We start from the raw sequence: 26137 nt of genomic DNA, 5'->3' as shown, positions 1-26137 counted from the left end.
TGTGTCACATGAGCCAGATGGATATCAGAGGAAAGACAGATGCCTCAGAACTTATTCTGATATTTTACGCAATTATGTTTCATGTGTTCCTAATTTGAGAAGCAGACTCTTTATGGTATTGTTATGCTGATTTCTGCTCTATCCTATGGAAACTAAAGCTAACTTTTCTATCTCATGTATGACAGCTTTTTATGAGAAAAAGATTGTAGACTATTTTTGAAAGATGCTGATCTTCACGTAACTAAAAATATAATAGCTTCTCAAGAAGAACAGGACGTTACTGTATTTCTGCATAAGGCCTGTGAATCGTGTTATTATTTTCCTGGCCACTGAAAGGATCACAGACAAAAACAACAAAAATAGACATTACCTTCAGACAATGAACCCTCCCCTTCAGTGGTGTAACAAAGAGAAAAACTTAAGAAACAAAGGAACAAAAAAACTAACATAGGGTAACGCTAATCTCCAGGGGTGACAGTCATTTGTAAAATGAGGAGGCAATTAGTACTGTAGAAAAGCTTTTGACTATTGCTAAACTTGTGCTAAAATGACATACGTTTTAAAACAAAAAAACAAACAACAACAAAAAAGTTCAGTACACACACACACACAAGTCCCTTCCCAAAGGAAAGGATGAATAAAAGAACAAACTACACATGATTTATGCACGTCACATCACTTTGGGTACTACTGGAAGGTGATCACACATTTCAATGGTGAGAGCAGTATGAACATAGGTAGAATAATTTTTACCACCTCAGGCATTTTACTGCCAACAAACTAATACAATTTCGTTGTAGAAATAATTTAAACAATGGACTATTTTCATCTTAACTTCAGTGGGTGCAGCAGCATACATTATTTAGTAATGTCTCCTAACAATTGGGTACTAAATGCTCCACTGTTATCCAGATTCTACATGACAAAATATGTCAGGAATGCCAGAATGCTTAGCAGTATTTAAAACAGAGAGCAAGGACACATGAAAGACAAGGTTTTAAGGTTTCATGAATATAATGCAACTAAGGTAATTTACACAGCAATCTAACTTTTTAATTCTGAGCTACTAGAACACTTATTTTTTTCAAAACATTTTAGTTTAATTCAAAACACAGTTGATCTTTCAGCACAACTAAATGGGATATTAGAAGCATGTATTAAGAGGCCTATGTCTTCACGCTAGCCTTGTTTGTAAAGTATCAGATTAAATTTCAAATGTGCTCTGACTGTGTCCTATTTGTAGACAAATTCACTAATATTATTAAAGCTTATTATCACTTTTACTTAAAGCAAATAATCACAAACTGTCAGCAGAAGGTAAAGAACTTAGAAAGTTAGAAAAAAAATCAATTTACCTTTAATCTTCTTGTACTTTTTGTACCATCTCCCAAACTCCTGGCACTTGGTTGCTGAAACATTGGCATAGTATGTACTATTTACAATGGATGAAATCATACTCTGGAAATACAGAAAAAAAGACAAAAGTGATTTTAAAATATCTTGCATAATTAGAATTTTTTCCAGGGTAAGTGAATGACATGCAAGTGCATTGCATGTCATCCATTTTTGCCTTTAAAACCAAAAAGCAGTGTCTGATGAGTACACAAAATTGGTTTTATTCTCCATTGTAAATACCCAAACATAATTACTCTGGTTCACTTATAAAGCAAAAAAGATGCAGTACCAACCTCGACTGAAACCTGCAGCACCAGCCGGAGGTGGGGACAGTTCTACTTTAATTTGTCCTTGCGATTTTACAATATCTAAACTTTGGCTGCATAGCAAAAGTTGGTGCCATGCTGGTGAACACATGCTCACTGCACCCGGGTGAGAACAAATATGATTTAGGCACCAGATCCTAAAGGTAAGATTAGATGCTTCAGCATGCATAATCCAAATAACGCTTTTCAGATGTCTCTGTTCTGCTTCCAAATGCAGCGAGACCACACAGCCAAGAATGAGGGAACATCCGTGCTACTCACTACAGAACAATAGTTAGGCAAATAAGTTAAATTAATGTAATTTATAGAAACATGTGATTAGCCCTTGTGTGAAAAATCACCCATAAGAGAAATTAACAGTGCTATTCAGGGTGAAAGTAACTATGCATACTATAATAGAGAACAGCCAGAAACCACAACAAAGATGAACAAAACTGAAGTATCACTTGCTTAACCACTGCCACTCTCTCCGCTCTTTGTGAATTCCCTTTAAGTGACTCTCATTGCAAGCCAACTGGAAGCAGAGAGGAACAGAGCTGTTCTGTAGCACCTGATACCCGTAAAATGGATACTTTATATGTGGGATGTTTCTGCCCATAGGGTGAGAAAGACTCTGGTTACTGGCAGTTCTTCTTTTTTTTTTTTCCTTCCTTCTTCCATTCTGAAAAGGAGGCATCTTTTTAGAAACAACATTTTGCTTTTCCCTCCTTAACTCTTCCAGGGTCAAATCACTCCCAGCTTGTATACGAGCTCAAGCAAGGAAATGCAATCTAACACCACTAACACACAGGAGCCAAAGCACCTTCTCCAGAAATCAGTTTTCTTCTGTCTTCCTTCTTCACTTAATAACAAAGCTCAGAAAAAAACACTGGCACATTGCACGACCTTTGTGCACAGAGATGAAATAACTAGCATGACCTCATGACTAAAACAAGCTATTTACCGTAGGTTCAAGCTCTGGCCCACAGGCTCCTGCAGGGTCTTGAGCAAAATGGGATCTACGCCATCTCTGTAAAGCTACGAAGCTTACATGTTGGCTTCCTCAATTTTAACAATGTTTTAAAAACAAAAACATCCCCTCTTCCCTCCCAGATTTATCTATCCTTATAACAATTCACTGCAGTGTCATGCAACTCCAGTTGCTCCTCAGTCCTGAGCCTGGGGGACTTAAAACACAATGTGAGCAAAACTGAGAGACTTAAGTTTACTGATTGGTGCAGGCTGGTATGATTCTTCAACACGTAATTTCACTTTTAGTAAAGAGGATCTTGTGCCTTTGCACTTTAACTTTTCCACTTAAAAGCTGCTCTGGTGCAGTGCAGTAGATCTGGAAGGCTATAAAGTCAGAGCCTTTTTAAGTGGCAACTTCAATTTCTAAAACCGAGATTCAATTTTCTAATTAAAATCAATATTTTGAGGCATAAACCTAACATTGTGGTAGTCAGCAACAATTTGTTCCCCATAAATCCTCCCTTGTTCTGAATCACTTTAATAAGCAGTAGTATTCTGAAAGCACGGTACAGTGCTAGCCTCTGCTAAGGAAGGATTTTGAACAAAGTTGAGCTAACTTCCTTTTTTTTTAATGTCACTTTAGTTACATTTCCAGTCACTTAGGGAAGGTGGGAAAATTGTTTAGGTCTGTCTACATAACAACCTGGCTTTGCTGGTTTTCTTCCCCAAATCCTCTAGCTCTACAATAAATTGACATTACTGAAAATGTAGGGCTATTAAGTATCATGGAATATATTAACCCATTAACCTTTATTTGAGAAAGCAAAGCTTAAGCTAAATAGTAAATTTAAGCAGTAAATCAACCACTGGCAAAAAATCTCAGGACAGATTCTGTTCAGCGGTTTGACGATACAGCAGAGGAAAGAACCGTAACAACTTTTAGACTACTAAAAAAAAAACAACAAACAACCCTCATTATTAAATTAAAAGGAATCCTAGGGGTATTTTTGTCAGTAATCTTGATGAGTATGCAAAAAGGGAATACATATCCAGAAGAGAGTGGCAAAAACAAACAAACAAACACCACTCACTAATTGCAAATTTCAAAATAGTGCATATCTTTCCCGTAAAAATCCTTAATAAAGGAATAGATTATATGAAGCAGCGGATATGTTTGGTGTCGTCAAGACTGCCATCTCAAAGGAAAACTTCTGGGACTTGAACCTGAGAAATATCCACATAAAGAAAATTTGGTGCAGTAAGTTCAAGGAGAAAAATATGCTCACATCCCAAAAAATCTTGCTCCAGCAAGGAGACAAAATACATGGTCAGCATTGAAATGAGTTATATAGTATACAGGAAAGACAGAGGTCTCTATGCAAAGATGGAAATGCTGAAGTAATTGGATTTCCTTCTGCCACACACACTCCCCCAACCTACCCTCTGTCCTCTCAGCTTGGTTAACTGGGATTTATTTGTTTGAACAGCAGCCTTATGCTAAGGGTAGCTAAGCTGCAGCCACATAATACACCTAGCAGAGAAAAAAAAAAAAAAATTTAAATCAAAGTGAATGATTACATTTCCCATTAGTGGCAATCAGCCCATCTGGGCTGCATGGAGAGCTCATGCACTGAGAAGCAGAGGCGGAGCACCATTGTGGGTGGAAGCGAAAGCTCCCCATGCTGCCCCTTTCCACTTCTGTACTTGAGGCACTGTGAACACATTAATAAGCAGCAGCATTTACTCTGCAGTTCGACTCCTAAGAGACCACTCTGCAATTTGCTGCTGTCAATAATATATTAACCACAAGGGGGTTGTAATGACATTTCACATTTGGCACGATATTTTTCTAAAACTGATTTGGGAGAAGGAATTGTATTAGAGGCATATTCAGATGATGGTAATAGACAGTTCCTATACAACCTTCCATTGTATCTTTTGCATTTTTTGAGCCAAAACAAAAAGAGACTAAAACTTTTTATAGCAATAATAATAATAAATGCTGAATTCTTGCAGTCCTGGTTCAGGGGTTAGTCACTGCTCAAGGTGACCTACAGCTGTGCTTAGAACTCAGCAAGTTTAATTTTCTATCTCTATTTAGCTTTGACCACTAAATAACTACTAGGGCAAGGATTCTTGCTGCTACAGTCCTGCCACCAGTAATCTTGTTAATATCTGTCATACTGATGTTATGGGAAGAACAAACCAACTACAGCATTTCTACCTGGTAGGCTTTGAAACTCAAGTGGGAGGAACAAGACTTAGACAACAAATGAATTTTGCATATGAAATGATGCATAGTTTAGTTATACTGCATATTGAAGAAGACTGGGCAGAGACAACCATACACTGCAATCATCATTAGCTGACCAGATTCCACAGATAATTCTATTTAAAGAAATTACACTTAAACTGTGTGAAAAGAAAAATACTTCCGTATTCAACACACTTATGCTCTGTGCATATCTCGAGTCGCTGCTACTGCTTTAGTAAGTAAGGCAACTTACACAGCTTTTCCTTAACCAGCCTTTCCATTTGTTTTAGATTTGCAGACCTAACATGACTAAGGAAGGTGAGGAACATTTTCTGCTGGAAAGCAATTCCTACCTATTGCAGAGACCTAAATTCTGCTCTGTAACTCACCTCTGTACCCCCATGCTTTCCCTGGAGTTGTAGTCATAAGACAGTGAGGCAAATTTGTGTTGGTTACAGATAGAAAGAATTCTTTTGGTTCACAGAGGCTTTGGATCATGAACTGCAGGATGAGCGTACAGTGTAACACAAGACAGGCAGTTGGATGCAATGGATTTTTAGCAAGCAGGACTTACTGATGTTTTGACTTTTAAAAGATACAACAAACAGATTAACGTAAGATTCTAATTAAGTTTTTAGAAGGTAATATACTTTTTGGTCCTAGCAAAGTTGCTTGGTCTGAGTGATGAAATGTTTTTCTGTTTTTGTGCGAAGCAAGGAGGCTTCAGTCATTAAAACTTTTTGAACCTCTGGTTATGACAATCTGAAGTACAAATAGAGCTCATGATATCTGTAGGAACCTGTCTGTCTTAGACATGACATTACTGTCATATATAAAGCAGTCATGGAGAACGAGACTATGAGTTTTTGTTCCTTTTTAAAAATAATTACATCTATGTTTTTATTGCTGTTCTTTAGAAATTGAGGCACAACTATTAAAAAGGCATACTTTTATATAAGTTGGAAGCTGATGAAAGCTACCTGTGGATCAGTAGGGGAGGCAGGTCCTAGTGGGAAGAAGCTACTCTGAGCTCACCCTTGACAATTGTCAGTCCTATTGAAAAAGCTTCAGAAAAATATCTAGATGAAAACCCTCAGAATAGTTGAATATAAATCAACTAATTCTTAGTTTCCACCTGACAACCCACTAATAAGACCTGGTATACAAATAATATTTTTCATATTAATTAGAATTTTTTCTTTCTAAGGAAAACAAGAAAATGATTCAATATTCATGGAATTGTTTCCCCCTTTACCAAGCCCTTTACTGAACAAATACAAACGTTGGATCTTGGAAATCTGTCTTTCCCTAAACCTGCTAAAAACACTGACCTGTGAGAGAGGGCATTCTTTGGCTAATGTGCTCTGATTCATCTCTTTGAGCAGTTCCTTTAAGGCATTGCGAACTGTGGCGTGGTTCCACTGCTCTGCTGGCAAGTCTTCCAACTTTGAACAACTGTCAAAACAGAAAGCAGAAAGTAGATAGAAACATCATCTTCACAGATGCTTACTCTTTGTGTACAAGAGCCATAGACCTCTAAGCAGTGAGCACAACTTTATTGTTTCCTACTTAGCCAGCTCATCAAGGTATTTCTCTCCTCTTTCCCCTCCCCTCCAAGCCCAGCTCCCAGATGTGAAGTTCAACCAAAAGAATGATAGTACATGGCAGGAATAGCAGTTAATCCTACTATGATACTGTGTGGCATAACCATTTCCTCTGGGAAGGACCTCATAGAGAGCAAAGAAACTCTGTAAAGCAAGCCACAGAACTGGCTGGATAAAGCCATCCTCTCCAAACAAAGATACTCCTGCTGGGATAGAAAAATAAACATATATGCAGCACTGCCACTAACAAAATCACTGCAAAATAAGGGTCCTCACTGTGTGGAGCAGTAGGTCTGAAAAATGAATTTCATTGTATACAGGTTTTTATACTGCCCTCATCACTAAAGTATCTGAGAGCCCTTCAGAAATGCATTAAGCCATATGCCCAACATCTGTCACATGCAGTTCATTCTCACTTTCATTTTACAAGAATTGCACATGTAGTAAACCTTATGTCTTTGTGTGATTTGTGCCTCTTCTAGTTTAACAAGCTCATGGTCTCTGTCTACATACAGGGGGACAGACCAAAAAACATCAAACATCAACATCAAAAAGTTGGGGGAAGCTTGTCATTGCCATTGATGCCTGAGAGACTTAATGCATGCTCTCCAGTCAACTGAGGTGGTTCTGCTTTGTGCCTATAAAGACAGGCTTTACCCTCAGAGCTGAAAAGTTCAGCTGTGCTTGAGAAGTTCAAGTAGTCAATGACTATCTTTATCTCAAAGTCATGGGCTACCTTTTATTTACTCTGCATCTTCAAGCATTTGGAAGATAAAGAATGAGACCTTCATCTTGGGTTGACAACCTCTGTCCTCCAACAGGACAGTAGACTAGGTGGGCTCCTGGTAGCTCATACTTCTGAGGAGATGAGTTATTGCACTCCAGTTTTACAGCAGGTACAGACGTCTAGATGCTTTCACAACTATGCTGCAGAGATGCAGCCTAGGTGAGAGACAGTAACAGCATATAAAACCAAGGAAAGGTCTGTAAATGAGAACTGGAAACCCCAAACCCCATCAGAGATAACAGGAAAAAAATGTTGTTAATTGTGAGCTTGTCATTAGTCAGTGAGGAAGCAGCTAGTTTCAAATTCCAAACCGAACTGAACAGTTGGTAGATATGTACCTGCCACCAAAGGATGCTGACACAATTCACAATGGAACCTTATTTTGTTCTGGTTGAGCTTCCAGGAGCTGTATGCAAATTATTCCAGACTGTCTGTTATTTTCACTTTTCCCCTGAAATCTCCTGGCCAGAAAGCTACAACTGACCATGCAATGTAGGCTTATAAGCACTCCTAGGGAGTGCCATGCACTCCCAGGGACCTGCAACATCTCCTTGCACAGGCATCAGTTGCTATTTGAGAACTCTTCTGAAGAGCAACAGAGGGGTGGGGTGGGCAGGAGTTTTGGAAGGGAGAGCAAGTAAGTATAAGAACATCAGGAGGTTTTGCTTTGCTAGTCAGAACTAGCATTTGGGGAAGGAAAATATTTTCCAAAGGCCAAACAGATCTGCAGTAACAGATCCCTTCTTCATCTTTCTGCTCTTCCACTGGGAAGACCACTGGAGAACAAAGGAAAGTCAAGAAGCTCCTCCCCTCCCCCATCTCAGCTACTGGCAGGAGAAGACCTTGCTTCTCACAATGTAACCCCTGGAAAAAGGCAAGGTGTTTATTTTCTGTATAAAATAAGGCCTCAATAACCCCTTAAATCAGGGATTGTAGCAAACTCTGCCTTTAAAGCCCTGTACCTCTACTTGACTTTCTGTTTCTCTCTCTGCTACCATATTGCTGCTTCAGAAAACACAAAATATCAGTTGGAACATGCACCGATTAGCTGTCAGCTGACCTACCCTTCTCTTCATTTTTCTTTCCCTTTCATCAAAAGACCAGAAATTAATGAAGACAGGATGTGCTAATCTCTATAGTAATACTGTAATCGACAGAGCAGCTCAGAGAATAGACAAGGACAGATGTTCAGAAACACCCACCTTTGTAATTGGATTTTCAATGTCACAACATGATAGACATCTTGTAGCATGTCAGCTACTGTCGCATCTGGTGCATCAGTCACATAACTGAGAGGGAGGGGATTCCACCTCCCAAGCTTGATTATTCCTGAAAAGAAAACAAAACATTCATACTTTACATTTTGCTGTCTGTTTACTAACCCCTTTGATATGCTTGTTTGTTCAGGAGATTCAAGATCTGCCTTGAGGTTTATTCCAATCTTGCTCAAAAAGATGTTTTGTACTGAATCCTGAAGCAAACTATGGGAAACAGTAAGAATAGACTTTAAATTCTTAGCAGAGACTGCTGACATGTTCCTGGCTCTTAAATTACTTCAAGGAAGCACAGGATGCTTCCTCCCATCACATCTTTCATCATCCTACTAAAGTCTGCTTTTCTAAGTTAGAAGAAGCTTTAAATACTCTGTGGTCCTCTGCAGTCTCCAAAACCCTTCTGTAAATAAATGAATTGGTTTTGACTTGAACAGGAAAATTCCTATGTGTGGGCTTTCAGCACAGTTACAATCTAATCATGGTATGATTGCCAGTGGATAACACTGGAAAGCTATGAAGTAGGAAGAGTTCACTCCCAGCTGCAAGTTGCACTGTGCAGACAGTTGCTTTTCTTTGCAACAAGCAACTGCAGGCTGCTGACCACAGATCCAAAATAGCAGGGGGGAGGAGGGATGTTTTAAATCCTGTTTCTACTTCTGCTCATTCTTCAATAGGGTTCTTCTTCTAGGGTTTGTCACAAAGGCTATAAACTGGGGTGGTAAACCATTTGGGGGCAGAGGTATTATTTCTGTTTAGACAATTGCAGAGGGCCCACCCCCACCAAAAACAATGACTAATACCCGGGAATGACTTCCAGGAAGACACCAAACAAAAAAAGCCACAGTGCTACCTTACATGAAAACATAGCAGCTCAGCCCTGCTCTGCAGTACATTACACGTTACAACTATCACTTTTATTTCCTCTTTCACCATGTTGCCATTGCCCCACTGCTCTGCTCACATAACTTTTCTTAGCACAGCCCTACAAGGCACATATTACCTTATCTCACATTTAAACCAACGACTTTTGAGGTCTGCTTATAAATTCTCTGATCTTTCCAAAGAGTATCTGCAAGCCCTATTATAAGAAATACATTAATACATGAGAAAAACACTTCCTCTGTGATAACAGCAGCTCCAAGACACCTTTTTGGTTATCTGGAAGGATCCTATGATGCTAAGAAATGTCAGCTCTCTCCTCCTCACATTCTACTCTCAGCTCTGGAACTAATCCAGAGCTTGAAATAAATGGCAAAGGCCTTTTATCCTTATCTTTAAAGTACAATTGTAAAATAAATAACACGTCTGAAACAGTAAAACAAAGCTTCTTGCACAGATACAACAGGACACAATATGATGAGCACATGAAATACTTGCTGTGGACTATTTTTTGTCTCATTCCTACACAGGTTGAAGAGGAAATAATTATAGCACAACTCCTTTTCAGTAGCACTTAAATGCTTGCATTTACCATGGACATACTGATTTGCAAGGTATTCTATCACCACATATTGAGAGAAGCTAGAAGAGACCTAATTCGTCTTCAGTGGTACAAAATTTCACTGCAACATGCTAGTACAGACGGGCTAATGTTTCAAGAGCAGATTAGAAAGCTTTTGGCAAGGGGAGATCTTGTCCAAATGAAATAAAAAGTTAGCTTGCTTGATATCCAATGCTTGAAAATGGGACATAAACAGAACAAAAACATTTAAATGATGCACTGTTTCACTATTAAGATTTAACAATCTGGTGCTGAATATGCTGCAGTATAAATAGTGCCTGGACTCAGATCCAGTAGAGTAACACACAGCACTCATTCACAGTACCGTATGTCTCCAATGCTGGCTCCTTGAGTCATACTTCACTTGCCAAGAAAAGCTGTTTTTCTTAAGGGGATAGTTTACTTAATGTTATCTCTGGTGACAACAAGAAATGCATATAGTACAGCATATATTAGTCATGAAATGAGCATCAAGGGTCCACTGAGTGAAATACATGCTGGGAAAACACAGTTTAGCTGCTGACTTTCTTCACCCCCTTCTGCTATATAATAATTTAGAGCAAAATCACCTAAAAAACCAAAAATCTATACCAGCTTCACAGAACACTTGGCTTCCTATGTTTAACCACGCCAAGTTTTCACGTAATTGAAAAAATAAGCATCATATGTGCCCCATAAGTCACATCTAAATTGGTAATATTTTACAAGAGGCTTTATTTTTCATTCAATTAAGGAAAGCGCTCAGAGAGCATACCATCTGCAACTGCTCAGCCCTGGCAATGCTGGTGAGAGACAAAGAGACAGTAGGGGGGCACTGAAGTTACCAAAGGTGTCCCCAAACTAGAAAGTACAAAGAAAAAAAAAATACAAAAAAATACTATGCAAATTGTTTCACAGGAAATGTCTGCTACTACTGGAAGTTAGGTAGGCTCCCTTTTTTTTTTCTTTTTTTTTTTTTTAATCCTCCTCTATAACTGGAGAGGAAATTGTTTTGGCTGGATTTAGACAAACACAGGTGTTACCATAATGCTCTGCGCCTCTGCATGTTAACACCTGCTGCAAGTCCTTTACTCTGTGTTACAGCACTGCTGATGTACGCTATTTTTTCAGCCTGTGTGATACGACATATAAATTTTTTTCCAGAACACATTAAGCTGGTCCAAACGATAGCCAGAAGCCATGGTTTCCATCCAGCTCCTCAGCACACTTCGCAGGTGGTTTGTTTCATGGCTCCAGCATTGTATTTAGGGCAACTCTTGGGCTGCATTTGGGAAGATGATGCCAGCTTGTAGAGCAAATCCATTCTCAGCACGCTACAAGGCATAGCTCTGAATGTAAAATCTGAGCAGAATAAAATATTCCCCCCAAGGAGGTCCCTTCCCATCCAGGACTGCTGGGTGTTGCTAATGCAACAGCATCGCCAAGATGGGAACAGCCTGGTAGCAAGGAGTCCCTTCCACATACAATTTTTTATGGCTCCACTCACTGACTCCAAGTGGCACAGTTCTGAGTTTTGATGAAATCACTTTAACTGGCTAGACCGAGCATTTATCCTACTGTGACCTGAGACTTAGAACTGAGGACAGAAATCAGCAAAACACCATATTTTAGTAATGAATACACTACTGCTCAAGGAGTATTACTCTTCTGACAGCTCCACACCTTCAGATTAGGCTGCTCAGGAATTCTGAAAGCACACCTATCATGAATTCACAAAACTATCATGTTAATGAGTCTCATTGTCTTTCTTGTATCAATGACCTTTTGGGACTCCTCCTGGAACAGATTTTTTGGAAGGGAAGTTCAACAGATTTCAAAGCTTACATGGTCAAGAAATGGCTGTACACAACAACAGCTCTCAGAAACTCATAAAGGAATGGTTGAATGTAGCCCAGGCCAGCTAGTCAATTAAATACGATAAACAGACCAAGCAGTTTTCTCAAAAGAAATATTTTACAAGGCATTTTCTACCCATGCTGACTGTTGTTTCTTTAACAGCATGTCCTGCTACAGACAGGTCTTTTATTAAATTTAAGCATCAGCAATGTGTTCACTTGCCATTGAAGACATACTTGTTGCTGTTTGCTTTACTAAAATGCAGACAGGGAAAAAGGACAGCAGCCTAATTCTAAATTTGTGCAACTCCCTTTTTCCACAAGAATACCATAACAGACTAGAAGCAAAATTCTCAAGGGTCTCAAGCTCAAGCCTCAAATTCATACACAACAACTGCTGCAATTCACTGCTGCTCTTCCACTTTGGCCAATGATTTACCATTGTGCCAGAGTGCTTTCAATTTAATTTAAAATGCAGCTACTTTGGAGAAGAAAGTCATAACTGTGCATGTGAGAGCAATACAACACATTGAAGAAAAGGCTTGACCAGCTACATCACAACTGACTTCTATGCCTAGCAAAACTTGTCACAGGATCTTTATGACCTTTAAAGTTTCACCTAAAAGAGTGATGAATCCAAAGCACTTGGATTACTCCTAGAACTTCATGTTAATGAGATGTGAACGGAGTGGCTGCAAAGTTGGAGCTAAAGCACACTTCTAGAATAACAATGTTAGGAGCATTTAATAATCATAACATGGCATAAAAACACCAAAAGGCAAAAAGCTCCAGCTAAGTTGGCAAGCCCCTTTCATTATTATGTACCTTATATCATCCCAGAAAATTATTTACCTAATAGGGCTAGAAGCCTCATTTGTCTTTCCAAAAAAAGTCTGCCATACAGTAGAGCAGTTCACAGAATATCTGGGAGGTTAGAATACTGCATATTATAGCCTAACTATAACATTTCTTGGTGATAAAGAACATGAAGTCTGGGTCCTGAATCTCCCAGTCTCCTGTCCTGCCAACTTCATCTGGATAGTCCTACAGGAACTACTGAAGCATCTCACAAAAGTCTGGACACTTTTTAATAGAGTATATTGTAAAAGCAAACACAAAATAGGGCATTTTCCAAACTCCTTTCTGTAGCTAAACAGAATACACAGGAACACATCTCAGGTTTTTCATGTCTTCCTTCACAAACTATCCCATCCCCACCATAGTTAGATTCCTGATTTCACTTTTCCTAAACTGTGAGCATACCTGAATTACATCCTAAGTGGATACTTGCAGGTAAATGACACAGGAGTAATGCAGTTTATGTAAAATGTTAATCTGCTAGGGCTAAAATTAAGTCACTGGATCAAATTAAGGACATTTCAAAATTCATATTAGCATCACCACCCCCACCTCAACATTCTTCTGGAGACAGCAACAAAATTAATTGTCAACATTTGCCCAAATATGTATAGAGAGGGAAAGGGATGAAATTTTGTGCTCATTGGCTAAAGGGGAAAAGAGGGACTGCAGAGAATACCAATTCTTTACCAAGCATTGGTAAAAAAGTACTTGTCAACACTAAGCTGACAAACCATTTGAATCCCTGATGCAGAATACCAAAACTTTTCTTTTACTACAACATAAGTATAAATGTAACCTGCCGAGACTCATATGGATGAAGTGTTAAAGCAGACAATTGCTCTCCTTGTGGATGGATGGGCACACTCAGGTTGTAAAACACAGAACTGCAAAGCTCATTTCTTAGACTCCAGCTCCATGTTCACTGACCCTGGGTCAGCACTCTTTGGTGGCAAAAGTTACATCCAGCCCTGGCAAGAACATGTGTCTGTGAAACCAGACACAGCAAACAACATGGTGTTTATGTGAGTTTAAGAATGGTTTAGGCAGTGCCCAATCCAGCATAAGATCTCCTGAGTTATATTTGCCACTTCAAAGTGCTCTGAGCAAATCTGAATCGGCAGAGTTATACCAGACCAATGCTGTGCCTTGTGTGGCTGCGGCCATTCCTGAGCCACACTAGGTGGCCAGGAGTTCAGTTTCCTGCATTACAGGATCACAGCCTGAACACATCTGACTGCAAACACAAGGCTGGGTGAAGAACACGACCATCTGCTGCCATTCCATGAGTTCAACCAAACTGCCTTGCTTAACCACCTTACTTTTTAACAGAGTTTTTATCAACACAACAGACACCCAGAAGAAACTACAGCTTGGCATTAGTGCCCAAACACTTTTGATTCATTTTACAACTCCAAATGAAAGACCTCAATGAAACACTCAATAAAACCCCCACCTCAAGGATAATCAAGCTGTTTATCCATCAACCACTACTGACAGGATCCCCTTGCAAAATGGGTAAGCTCTTGCGACGCTGATTGCATTTGTTTATCCTCTTCAGATTCATCTTGTCCCTATATGATAGCATGTAATTTTCCTTTGTTCAGCTGTGCTTTGTTAGAGAAATTAAAAACTGCCTGTCCCATGTAATAAGTACACAGAATTATTTAACCATAAATCAGTTTGCAGGAAATCGCTACCCTGCAATGCATAATAATTCAGCCTGTGTTTCTAACCTGTGCCCTGGCTGTAGTATATCATCAAACTGTAACAACATCAAGCCATAATTTGTAGTTATTATTGTTAATCCAGCAAAGGGAATGACTTTTCAAGCAGAAAGGAGAAAAAAGGAAACAGGAACAATAATAAAAAATAATAATTTTTGTATTACATGATTATATTATTAAGCTGCCTTTTCTAGACCATATTGCAAATTTTAAAATATTACAGCCAACATGCTTACCATCATAAGAGTGCCCATATTATTCTGTTGAATTTCAATCAGTGACATATTGGGGTAATAGATGGGAAAAATAATCAGCATAATCCTCCTTTGCACTTCTAAAGCGCCTTTCACCAGAGGACCCCAAAGCACTTTAAAAAACATTTATTAATTAAGCCTCGTAACATCCTTGTGAGGTAGGTTGTATTATGCCAATTGACATATCAGTGATTTAGTGATTGAAGGCACACAATGAGCATAATCCTATGTTTATGCCAATACAAAAGAAACCCCCTCCTTCCTCATTTCAGACTGTAATAAATAATTCAGTGAGAGAACAGGAATAAACTATGTGATTACACTGTGATGTACACATCCACAAGTCAACGGGAACACCCACACTCCCTGAATGACTAATTCTCCATCCCAGCTGATCAGACTCATGCAACTTTAAGGCTCTGCAAAAAAGGGTGACCTTCACCCAAGGAAAAGGCAAGACTGAGCCACCTGAAGCTCTGGCAGTGCAAGGCTGCTTATACGGCTGTTGCTGGAGATGTTTTCTATTGCTGTTTTTGAAATGGCATCATACATGTAAACTACATGTATAAAAGTGAGTTTACAGAATTAATTTTTGTGGTACAACAACACATCTATTGGTTGGTCTGTCTAAATACTCTCACCTAGCCCTTCTGGCTTTCAGATCTGCATTAATATGCAGATGTTAATATAGGTTATACACTTATATGATTATATATTACAATGTTTATAGAAACACGGATGTGAGTAACTGTCAACAGAAAGATTGCTAGTATGATGAGGTTTAATTGCTGAACTTTAGAATGTTTTCACAAATTAAAATTGCTTTGATATATGAAGCTTGGTTAGAGTTTTTAATTTTTTGAATGTTAGTGTTGTCCATTCCTTTCCTCCAGCATGACGATACTCAAGTATTAGACTTAACATATACCAAACAGCCTTGTAATTCTACATATCAAGTTTACATTTTACTGTATAAAGATTGTGCCTCATGTAATAGATGCTGTTTCACATTTGGGAAATGTTATGTTAGGACTCTGACTTTTATTAGATTAATTTAATATAGGTACTAACTTACTAGACTAAATTAATAAAGATCTTCTTAAAAAAAAGGGGGGTGTGGGAGAACAGCATGAACCCGCAAATTAAATAAAAATTTCTGAAGCTTGTTATTTTGGAAGTCTTTATTTAATTTTCCAACCCACTATTCTGTTTGAAAAACAGCCAATAACTGGTAAGGAAAAACAACATTAAAAAAAAAAAAAAAGTTGATGTTATTTACTTCAGGGGATTATTTTTTAAATTGTTATATAATAGATGATGAATACTTCAAATACACAGAAGGTTAAGGAACCAAAAGAGGTTAAAAAATATTACCAAAATTGTATTTATTTATTTTTTGTTACTCTGTATGTTTTTTAAAACTCTTATTTCCATTGAGGAAAAACATTTAGCCCTGCATAACACCTCTCTTTTGGCATTTTGAGAATAAGTCTGCACTTACCCTGGATAGCAAGATGTAATACATGAATAAAGAGAAGTAATACCTGAATAAAGAAAGAGAACTCCTCATTCTCCATCTTTCATCTGAGAAAGGGAACCAAACCTCTGTGTCACTTCCATAGTATAAAAAATAAGTCTTTTCAGTTATCAAAACTCATGAAAGAAAGGCTACTGTGTCTAGGATATTAAACAGCTCCTAATAGCTGCTTCATAACAAGTAACCCCACAGCTCAGCTTTACCCTCCACCATTACACTTCCTCAGCAGTATTATTCAGTAGCCCCAGTGCCTGTAGGGTTGCAGCACTCATTCCTTCACTGACATAATCTCCACATAATGCTCAATGGACAGCACTCGCTCCATTTTTGCATGTAATTATTGCCTTTGGGGCAACCTCTACTCTTACTTACACTAAGATCTTTTGCAGCTCAAACCTGGGAACACTTGAACTTGCTCAGCTCCACAGGAGCAAAGGCTACGCCTCCTGCCAGGGAGCAGTGGTTGCTGAATGCCAGCAAAACACCTACAGACCAGCAGTGTCATGACTCAGCCTGCTCCCTGGCCAAAGAGCTTTCTTTAGCTGCTCCCATGCATGGAGGGTTGCTTTGGCATCTAAAAACCACCATGGTTCCTTTGGCTTTGGAGCAGCTGCCTCTTGCTGAGTCTGTCCCAGCCTCCTTGGAAAAACACTGGCTGCTTCTCTGCCATCCTGCCTGGCACCGGGACCACAGCTCCTGTCTGTAATTCAGAGTGCCCCAGAGAGCCAATGCAGACAGATCTTGCTGGTGGGGACTTGTAATGTGCTTCCACCTCAGTCTTGCAGGATGAAAATTGGAGCTTTAGTGATTTTGCCTCAGTTACTAAGAAAAACATGAATGCAAGCATCCTTAACAGCTGGTGCTTTTCTCCATTGCACATTATGTTTCTTTAACAGCCACAAAGGGTACCTGGATCATCTAGTCCAAAATTCTGGACTCAGTGACTGTATAGCCACCTCATGACCTACAAGAGCCTGCATATGTGTAAAAGGACCAGAACTTTTACACAAGAGGTTTGCTTTTGAACCTTTTTCATCAGCCTCCTGCCAGCACAACACACTGACAAAATCTGCCTCACAGCACCCTGACCAAGGAGAACAAAGCACCTGGGCAGACAGCCTTTGAGGCTGTCCTTGGTCATCCCTCCAGAAGCCTTCCTTGGATCTTATATTGTGATGTTTTCAAATGGAGAAGAGAGGGAGAGGCAGAAAAATGTTTTCCTTCTTTGAGGAAAAATCCTGTATCTGTTTTTAAAAAGATGCAAGAGGTCCCAGACTTCAATTCACCCAGCTTCAATGCTCCCCTATAATCTTCACATGGCAAGACAGCCCACTGAGCAGGAAAAAAAAGCACAATAACATGGCATTGCAACAGAATACATAAAACACATTTTAAAGGTTATAAAAGAGCATTGCTAATAGGACATTCTAGAGGCTAATAGGCTTAGAATTAAGCCTCCAGACATTGTTTGGCCTTGAATGAATCTGAATATCCTGCTTACTCACAGTAACACTGCTACAGAGAGCACAGAAATCTGGCTCAGACTGTAGACATACAGTAGCCAACCATCTCTGTGTTGAGTCAACTACAAGTAGATTTGAAAATCCATGGGTCTCAAGACCAAAGAAAAATAAGGACACACAGCATGCTATCCTGCATGAACAAACCCCTAAACCAAATGCAGATTCATATTTTGGCCTATACAGTTTAACAGCTTAATCTCTTTAGTTTAAGATTTGTGTCTTTGGGGTTTTCCTTACACTGCATACAAAACTACCAGAATGGTTTTTCACTAAATTACTACTTTTGTTTTGCCTTCTGTCTTTTCTTTCTGCCCCCACACATTCAGTCCTTGACTTCCACAAAAAAAATACAACTTGAACAACTGAAGAACTGGTAGGACAACATCTAACTAGCAGGGTGGAAAAGCATGAATTGCTAAGGCAAGAAAGGGGTTGGAGATTTCACTGAAAACCCTAAAGAACAGTTGCTTCTGCTAATTACTTCAACACGAATACAATATGTAAAGATATGGTTGCTGTTACCTCTGCAATTTGACTCAATTCTTTTGCTCTCTGAAGTTGCATTATTGTAAAAGCATATCCAGACCCATACAAGACCTTACAATGTCTGTAGGCTTAATTCTAGTATCGCCAATGACATTCAGCTAGGAACTAGATCCACCATGAAGCAGTTAACAAATGAAGTGAGACTTGTATTCTAGTACTTGTTATATGCATTTAAAAAATATATATATGTAAATGTGCATGCATACATATATTTAAAATATGCAATATACCAGAGACTGAAGGTTTGAGGATCTTTAGGCAAAGGACTTCATCATAGCTCACAAAGGGGTAAGAAGCAAATGATCGAATCTTACCCTTCTTTTATAAATAGATCTACTAGAGAGAGACAGAGAATAGTATCTTTTAAGTTGCAATATTTATTTTCAAAACACATTTGAACAATCCTAGTCCCTAGTTGGGGCAGCATTATAAGTTCAGGTCATGACATTAAATTCAATACAAATCCTTCCTTCGCTGACATCCACTTCACTCAGTAACCTGATTCTTGGCTTCCTCATCTCCCTGTTCTATTCCAAGGAAGAGCAGAACAATTCTGCATTTCTGACAAATCTAAATAAAGCTTAGCTGGTTACCAAACTATGCTATATTTCCTATCAACAGAAAACAAAAAACAAAACAAAACAAAAAAAAAGGCTGTAGTTTACCACTAGCGGAGATGACTCAGAACAAGCAGGAATCTTACCACACTCAAAAAAAATCAGTTTCCTCTTGTAGTGTTCATGAGCCCACACTATGCTGAGATGAACCCAGATTTGTTTTCTTAGCCCACATCTTCCTAGAACTGAGTCTATTTCCTTACAAAGCCACTGGGTCCTTTTTGGATCTTGCTTGCATTTCCATCCTCACATTAGTTTGTGAATAAAAGACCACTAGAACGAATTCATTATTTTAAATAATTTTTGTGCACATGAAAAAGATTGGAAAGAGTAATTCACCTTTCCAATCTGGAGGTTTGCAGCATGTGTAAATCATGCTTTGAAGCATTTCCAGAAGTCTACTGCTTCTTTATGTACCTGCTAAGATTCTTAGGTAATCACAGGATTTAAAAGATGTGGAGTTTAAGGGACACCACCAGATGCTGCAAGTCTCAATAAAGGCTAAAGTATTGGTGGCATTGCCAACATGCTCATGAGATAGCGAAGAGATGTAGGTATCTCCTGAGATACATCCACACACTTTATCACAAAATAATTAATTTGCAGAGTTCCTCTTGCAATAAGGGTACCAGTCAGTGTGACCAGGCACGATTGTGGTCTAGACATAAAAGGCCAGCACCATACCGTTAAAATTGTAATATAGGAGAATAGTAGTTTAAATATTAAATAAAATTGATAAGTAATGGATGAATCCGTAAGATTGTATGGGAAATGGCTTCCTTTAAATACACTTTTCAATACTAAACATGTTGCTTACATGAAATTTGAGAAGTTGTCCAATCAAATCATGCTGAAAATGAAGTTCTAACCCATCTTTACAAACATAAGTGATTTTATTGCTGGTGGCCCAAAACATTGGCCTCTGTGTTACCTTCTCTCCCTTTGCTGAGGTAACATTTTTTATTGCATGTTTAAAGAAAAGAACTGAAGATCTGGAAGACCATAATCTGGAAATGCATAAAGAACACTGTTAACTGACAGAAACTAAGGTAACAATTTGTAAAGGAAATACACTGCTTTCAGGCTGTGGCAGCATAAACTCTTAACAAACAGCCATGAAATGAAGGTGCCAAAGTCAAGACACCAAGGCCTCAAGCCAGCTTTTATACAGGTATATAGAATATGAAAAGCTTCATATTGCATTAACTGTATCTTGTACTTGTATACGCTGTATTTAAATAAGAGGAATGTCATATCTGAAGAATCTTTTGAGTAACTTTTATAATGAAGGAAAATATTAGCAAATGTCACAAAATGTCAGCACTCAAACCTTAGAAAGATCTTGTCAGAATCACAAAATCATTCTATTATCACTGCTGAGGGGATTTCTGCAAATAGTAGAACAGGAATTTGCAGAGCCAAAATCTCGCAACAGGTAGATTTGACAGGCTGATAGGCAATGAGGATGCACACTGTTTCTAGGCCTCAGGGAGATAGCAAAAGCCTCCATTAATAACTGTCCCAGCTAGAAAATTGTGTCTTGACATTGCTGACAGCCCTTTAGGCCTCCTATACAAAGCAAATTACTTTCATTTTCAGATTACAAATATATTAATTGATTTTATTTCCTACTAAAACAGAGCTCAGATTAGTCACAATCCATAAGACTCCCTTGTGGCAAGCAGCTCTGCTGGTCAGTTCCTGCTCACCTGCCCACCCCAGGCCACATCACTGTTGCCTTCCTCCTCCCACCACGCCACGCTGCTACGTCTCAGAATGATGGCAGCCACCTTGGAGCTCTACAGGAAGACCAGACCGCAAACCTTTAATATCCCCTCCTCCTACCTGCAAGGCAACACTTGCCCTCAATTTAGCTTGAGTCATGACCTTTCTTCCCATCTTCTTCCCATGCAATTTACCCCAAAAAAACGGAGGAAGAAGAGATCATTAGAGACTGCCGTGGTTTTGGCCTACTGGGACAAGTGAGGGATGCCTTCTCCTCAAGGACCGTTTTTGCCATGACTGAGGGTACCTGCCTCAAGGCTCACTCAGCCTGTACAGGGAAGAGCAGCCCAGAAGGCACAACAGTGCGAGCCTCCAGGGCACAGGGCAGCTTCCCATGGAGATCAAAAAGAAGCGATGCGGGCAGGCATGATGACATCTGCCAGTCACATTTGCACCTCAGCGTTAGCTGTCCACACTGTGCACATACGGGCTACACATTTAACCAGTTGGGTGCACAGGCCCTTCTCTCCCTGCAGTCAAGAAGACTAAAAAAATGATTTTTCCACTAAAATTATCCACTTTACTGCCATAGCTTTTTTTTTTTTTTTTTCATACACTCTCTTCTGGATCAGTTTTATGTATACATTATTAAATACTTGATGGAATAACTATTTATCTAGAACATGTCTAATGCCTTTTAAGTGGCTGCAAGTATTATATACATGTACATAGTCACTCATTGGGAGAGAACAGAGCAGTAAGTTTAAATCACACTCCTCTTACTGATTTTCACAGCAGAAGTAGTAAAGTATTTGTAGGGAGCCAACACCATAAAACAGAAAGTAAATTTAAAGGGAAAAAAAGTGTTTACTTTAAGGGACTAATACTAACACTTTTCCCCTTTTCTGTGAATAAACATATGTATATTTCTATTAATTTTGGACACAACATAGTTGATACATTCAAATGTATATCCATTTAGATATGTGTACATAGCATGTTGGCATAACTAAGAAATTAAAAACAAACAACAAAAAAAAGTTTAAAAATTTGTAAATTAGATTTTTTTTTTCTTTCTTTCTCTGAGTAATGCCAGAAAATGCCTTTACATTTTGTCTTGAGGTTTGAACATAAGTAGTCATTTTCTGACAATATTTGGAAGAGAAGTTTTCAACTATACCAAGCCGGTAAAGCCATTATTTCCATTGCAGAAAATTACCTCTAATCCTTCTGCTTCTCAAACCACCCCCAAAAGACAACATTTTTTTCTGAATATTCCCTGTGTAATATAGATCTGTAGATTGTGGAAGTAACAGATATTTTATTACAGCGGACAATAATCTGGATAGAGGAAGGGAGTCAGTTCACGAAACTGCAACTTGCATAACTGTTTTTCCTTACATGAAAAAATGATCATTTCCTGACAGACAAAGCATTACATTCAAAGAGAATATAAGTATTTTATTCTTTTATTATTTAGCCCTATCCTTACTCCCTCCCTATTGCTCTATGCCTTTTTTATTTGAAAAACTCTTTTTAAAGAAGATACATTTTAAAGTAGGAATTCTGTCTCAAAGAGGAAAAAGCTGAAACAGGAAAAAATCAAGACCAGATCACCTTGAAATAACATATTTTTAAATCTCATGCTCTATGCCTCCCCTGCTGTTTAACTTTCTCTCCCAGCAAAAGCACTCAATGTATTTGATAAGACTATTAATAGCTTTGTTCAGTCCCCCAGCACCAGCCCTCCATGGATGGCTTTTAGGTGGATTTGTTACTTGTCAGAGCAGCAGCACTGCCCCGGTGGGTGAGTTCTCCAGGTGAGGGCTCAGCCCTCATGCATCCAAGTTCATCACTTGCCACATTGCTAATGAGACAAGTGCAGCCCAACATGAGGTTAATTGTCAGAAGCAATAATCTAAATTAAACTGGCCAACATTCAAGTAAAAGGTACCTTATAAAATATCCTTTCCAAATGAAAGCAATCTCAGGAGTTTGTATGCCTACTCAATGTAGAATTTCAAGCTTATAAAAAAAAAAAAAAGGCACAAAACCTTCCTCTTCCTCTCTAAGGAGCCAAAGTAATTATTTTTAATACAGGGACATATGTTAGACAAAAGTATTAAGGAGGGGGTTTCGTTCCACTCCAAGTCTCCACGGAATTTTCCCTTATGTGATCACACATCTGAGCTCAGATCTTAACCCAACCAATGAAGATTTTTTGAAATTAAGGTTATTAGCTGATGAGAAATCCTTTTAAAAATAAGCCCAAAACAGGGAAGGTCTGGTGTGGCGCTCCCACCATTGAGAATTGTCATTAAAACAATACAGGAAAAAAAGCAAATGTTCACAAAAACATTTGATAAAAGGCCCAAGCCAACTCAAAGCTCACTCCATTTTGGCTGGGACTCTGGGCTCACAACATCTTCAGCCTGCCAAAAGAAATACAACCACCCATTTCTTCCTGATGCTTTCACCCAGGGAGAGACCTGTTCCTTTGCTTTCCCCTGCCACGATAATCACATGCCTGCTATGATTTGATTTGGGTTCGTATCACAGCCTGCCTTTGAAACAATTATTATTTTGTTAATTGTCAGAAGAAAAGGACTTAAGTGGCACCTCAAACTGACATAGTAACCAATAGCTTCCAGATAATTGTTATGTGCTGTAATTAAAATAATGCACGTTGAGAAGAAAAATTTAAAAATACCTCAGGGTACAATAGTTTAGGATATAATACCACATAGGGAATCTGTATAATTTTGGTTGTAACCACACAGGAAAAATGTAGAATTTAAGTTAGAAATTATTCACTTACCATGCAGTTAGTACAAAAAAGTGTATACATCTAGTAAGAATGAATGTTATGGGTGTAGTTATAGTGTTTTATGCATGTGTTTACCCATAAGGAATGACTGCAACATGTACGGAAAAGTAGTTTTTAATTAACCTTTTTTATACTTTTAAGATTATTTGATTCTTTGTCGTTTTTATGAAGATGATAAATGCTGATAAGTGGATACAAAGATACTTTTCAAAACACTCCGTCATCTATACCTAATCTCTGCACTAGTGACAGTCAGAATACCCAGGTATTCAAAATACATGAATTTTAGCCTCAAACATGAGGTTATTTTAACATGGATAAATACAGTGAAAAACCTCTCAACTGAAAAACAATAAATGTAACAAGAAATAATAATTCTACCCAAAACACCATGAAAGCCAGTGGATTCAAGAAATGTTAAATGAGAAAAATCTTGGCTCAGCCTTTAATGAGATTCCACAAGAAATGCCTTTCTTTTTGTAACACAGGGTTGAACTCTTGAATCACTACAAATGCGTAGTCTAAGAGGTAGCTGGCAACTGCAGTGGCATGAAAAGCAACTTGAACTAGACTTTGCCAGTTCCAGATGAGGATGCTAACTTGAGCTACCTATAAACATTCTTAGGTTTCTCTCTCTCTCTTTTTTTTTTTTTTAATCCCATTTGGGAATTTGCTGGTTCCCCCCTACCAAAATATCAGACTCAATCCAAAATGCAAAAGCTTTGTTACGTTACATTGCATTCCTTGGATGCATTGCACAGTCTACTCAGGAATGCCTACTCAGTCTACTCAGGACAGCCTACTCAGGAATGTAAGGAAAATGTGCAAAATGACACCCTTCGTGCACTAAAATGAACTCTGGAAGTTTGGCAGAAGCACATATTTAACTTTGCTCATAAGCACAACCAACTGAATCACGCTGTACTAGTAGCACCAGCCAAAGATGAATTCTCAAAGACAAACAAGCTGTGGCAAAACTGAGAAGATCCAAGAGTTCCTGAAGAGTTCCCTTCATGTAGGTATTAAGTCTGGGCTACTGCCATGCTCTTGCTGCCCAATTCTTAATGTGCACACAAAAGCAAACAGCAATATTGGCATAATGAGTCACTGACCTGTGCCCACATTCCGCCAGACAGATGTTGGCTATACCACTGCCCAGATCAACTGAGCAAAGACCAAAGACACTTGGAGAACACCAAGCATCTGCCCCACCTGAAATAAGGACTTCACTCACTAGATCAACTGAGTAAGGCTCAAGGTAACGTATTTACAAAGTCCATCTTACGTTTCTTTTTATATATAGTAGTTTGATCTCTTTGTCCTTTAAAATCTGAATTTCTCTTTTAGATTGGTGAAGCAGGCATTTTAGCCTTCATTTTTCCCCAGATTTATCGAAGGACCATAATATACTTCCACTCAAAATACAAAGAAATGCTCTAATGAATAGCTATTATATATGTAAAGATATAGAACTGCCTATTTTCAGCATTAAAAGCAAAACATATTTCCAAGCAATTTGTTTAATCAGACTAAAAATATGCTAGACCACAACCAGTTTTTATTTTTTGTTTTTCTTCTTTCTTTATCCTTGTACTGGGCATTTGAAGGATGAAACTACAACCCTAAGGTCAGAAGTGTTAAGTGTCTAGTCAAGATGTAAGGAAAAAATCAGGCAAGCAATGTAAAAGTAGCTTTGGCCTGCTTTTTTCTTTTTCTTGCAAATGAAGAAATTTACCATAGAAGCCTATTACCTTCCTGATGCTTTGCACCTCCAGCAGCCAAATAAGAAAACACCCATTAGATGGCTGTAGGGTTGCTCTCTGGAAGAAGCCTAATATTTTCTGTCCCAATCCAAAAACATTAATCCCAGCTGGGCAAGCTACCAAGCAGCTACTTGGGCCAGCTTGATGAGGTTGTATTTATTTACTTCTGTCAGCTTAAGCCCAAATTGTAAGTGCTTATTCAGTCTTCCTACTGTTATAACTACTAAGCATGCAGGATGATGACCACTTTTGCAGTGCTGAGCTGCTGCTTACCAGTAGTTAGAACTAAATATAATCAGAAAAACACATTTGGAAAACCTAACACACTTTCAAAAATTACACTCTGCTTCAAGACCTAGCACAGTAATAGACTGTCAAAGGAACAGCTATTTCCCTGGCAAGATAGTGCAATAATGCAATTACTGCCATTTAATTAATTTATATTCTCAAAATCTGTCTCCTTACAATTTCTAAGTATTTCACTTGAGCATCAAGATAGGATTTTCTGCTCCTGTTTAACATGACAACCCCTGCAACAAATGGCAGTTGTCTGTAAAAAGAGGGGGCTCTCTGAGCACACATGCATGGTTTGGTTTGGTGTGGTTTGTTTTAAAGCAGATCAGAGTGCAAGGGACCTTTTCTACCATGTGGGACTAAACGCCAAGAAATCTCACTTCGAGGACTGCCACACTCCACTGTGAAATAAAATGACACTGCTGTTAAGTCTGGATGTAATTACAGATATGAAAGGATGCCTGCAAAACTATGCTTGTATCTTTCTTGCTCTTCATCCTATGCTATAGATGTATTTGCCATACAGCTGTTAACATCCT

At 38.6% G+C, this 26137-nt stretch overlaps 1 protein-coding gene across 2 annotated transcripts in view; it reads right to left on the bottom strand.

Moving 5' to 3' along the window:
- The window catches only part of SATB2 (SATB homeobox 2), a 136442-nt gene that overhangs the window by 69793 nt on the left and 40512 nt on the right, over positions 1 to 26137 (bottom strand). For both annotated transcript variants that reach the window (XM_084523961.1, XM_084523960.1), the window contains exons 4-6: positions 8520 to 8646; positions 6258 to 6381; positions 1356 to 1458 (exon numbers count right to left, since the gene is read on the bottom strand). In XM_084523961.1, the coding sequence (XP_084380087.1) occupies positions 1356 to 1458; positions 6258 to 6381; positions 8520 to 8646 (354 nt within the window). The remainder of the gene's footprint in view (positions 1 to 1355; positions 1459 to 6257; positions 6382 to 8519; positions 8647 to 26137) is intronic.

This window comes from Aythya ferina, assembly GCF_964211825.1.
Source record: "Aythya ferina genome assembly, chromosome: 6".
NCBI classification, from domain to species: Eukaryota; Metazoa; Chordata; class Aves; order Anseriformes; family Anatidae; genus Aythya; species Aythya ferina.
The sequence above is the reverse complement of the archived record's forward strand: the minus strand, read 5'-3'. Positions and strand labels throughout refer to the sequence as shown.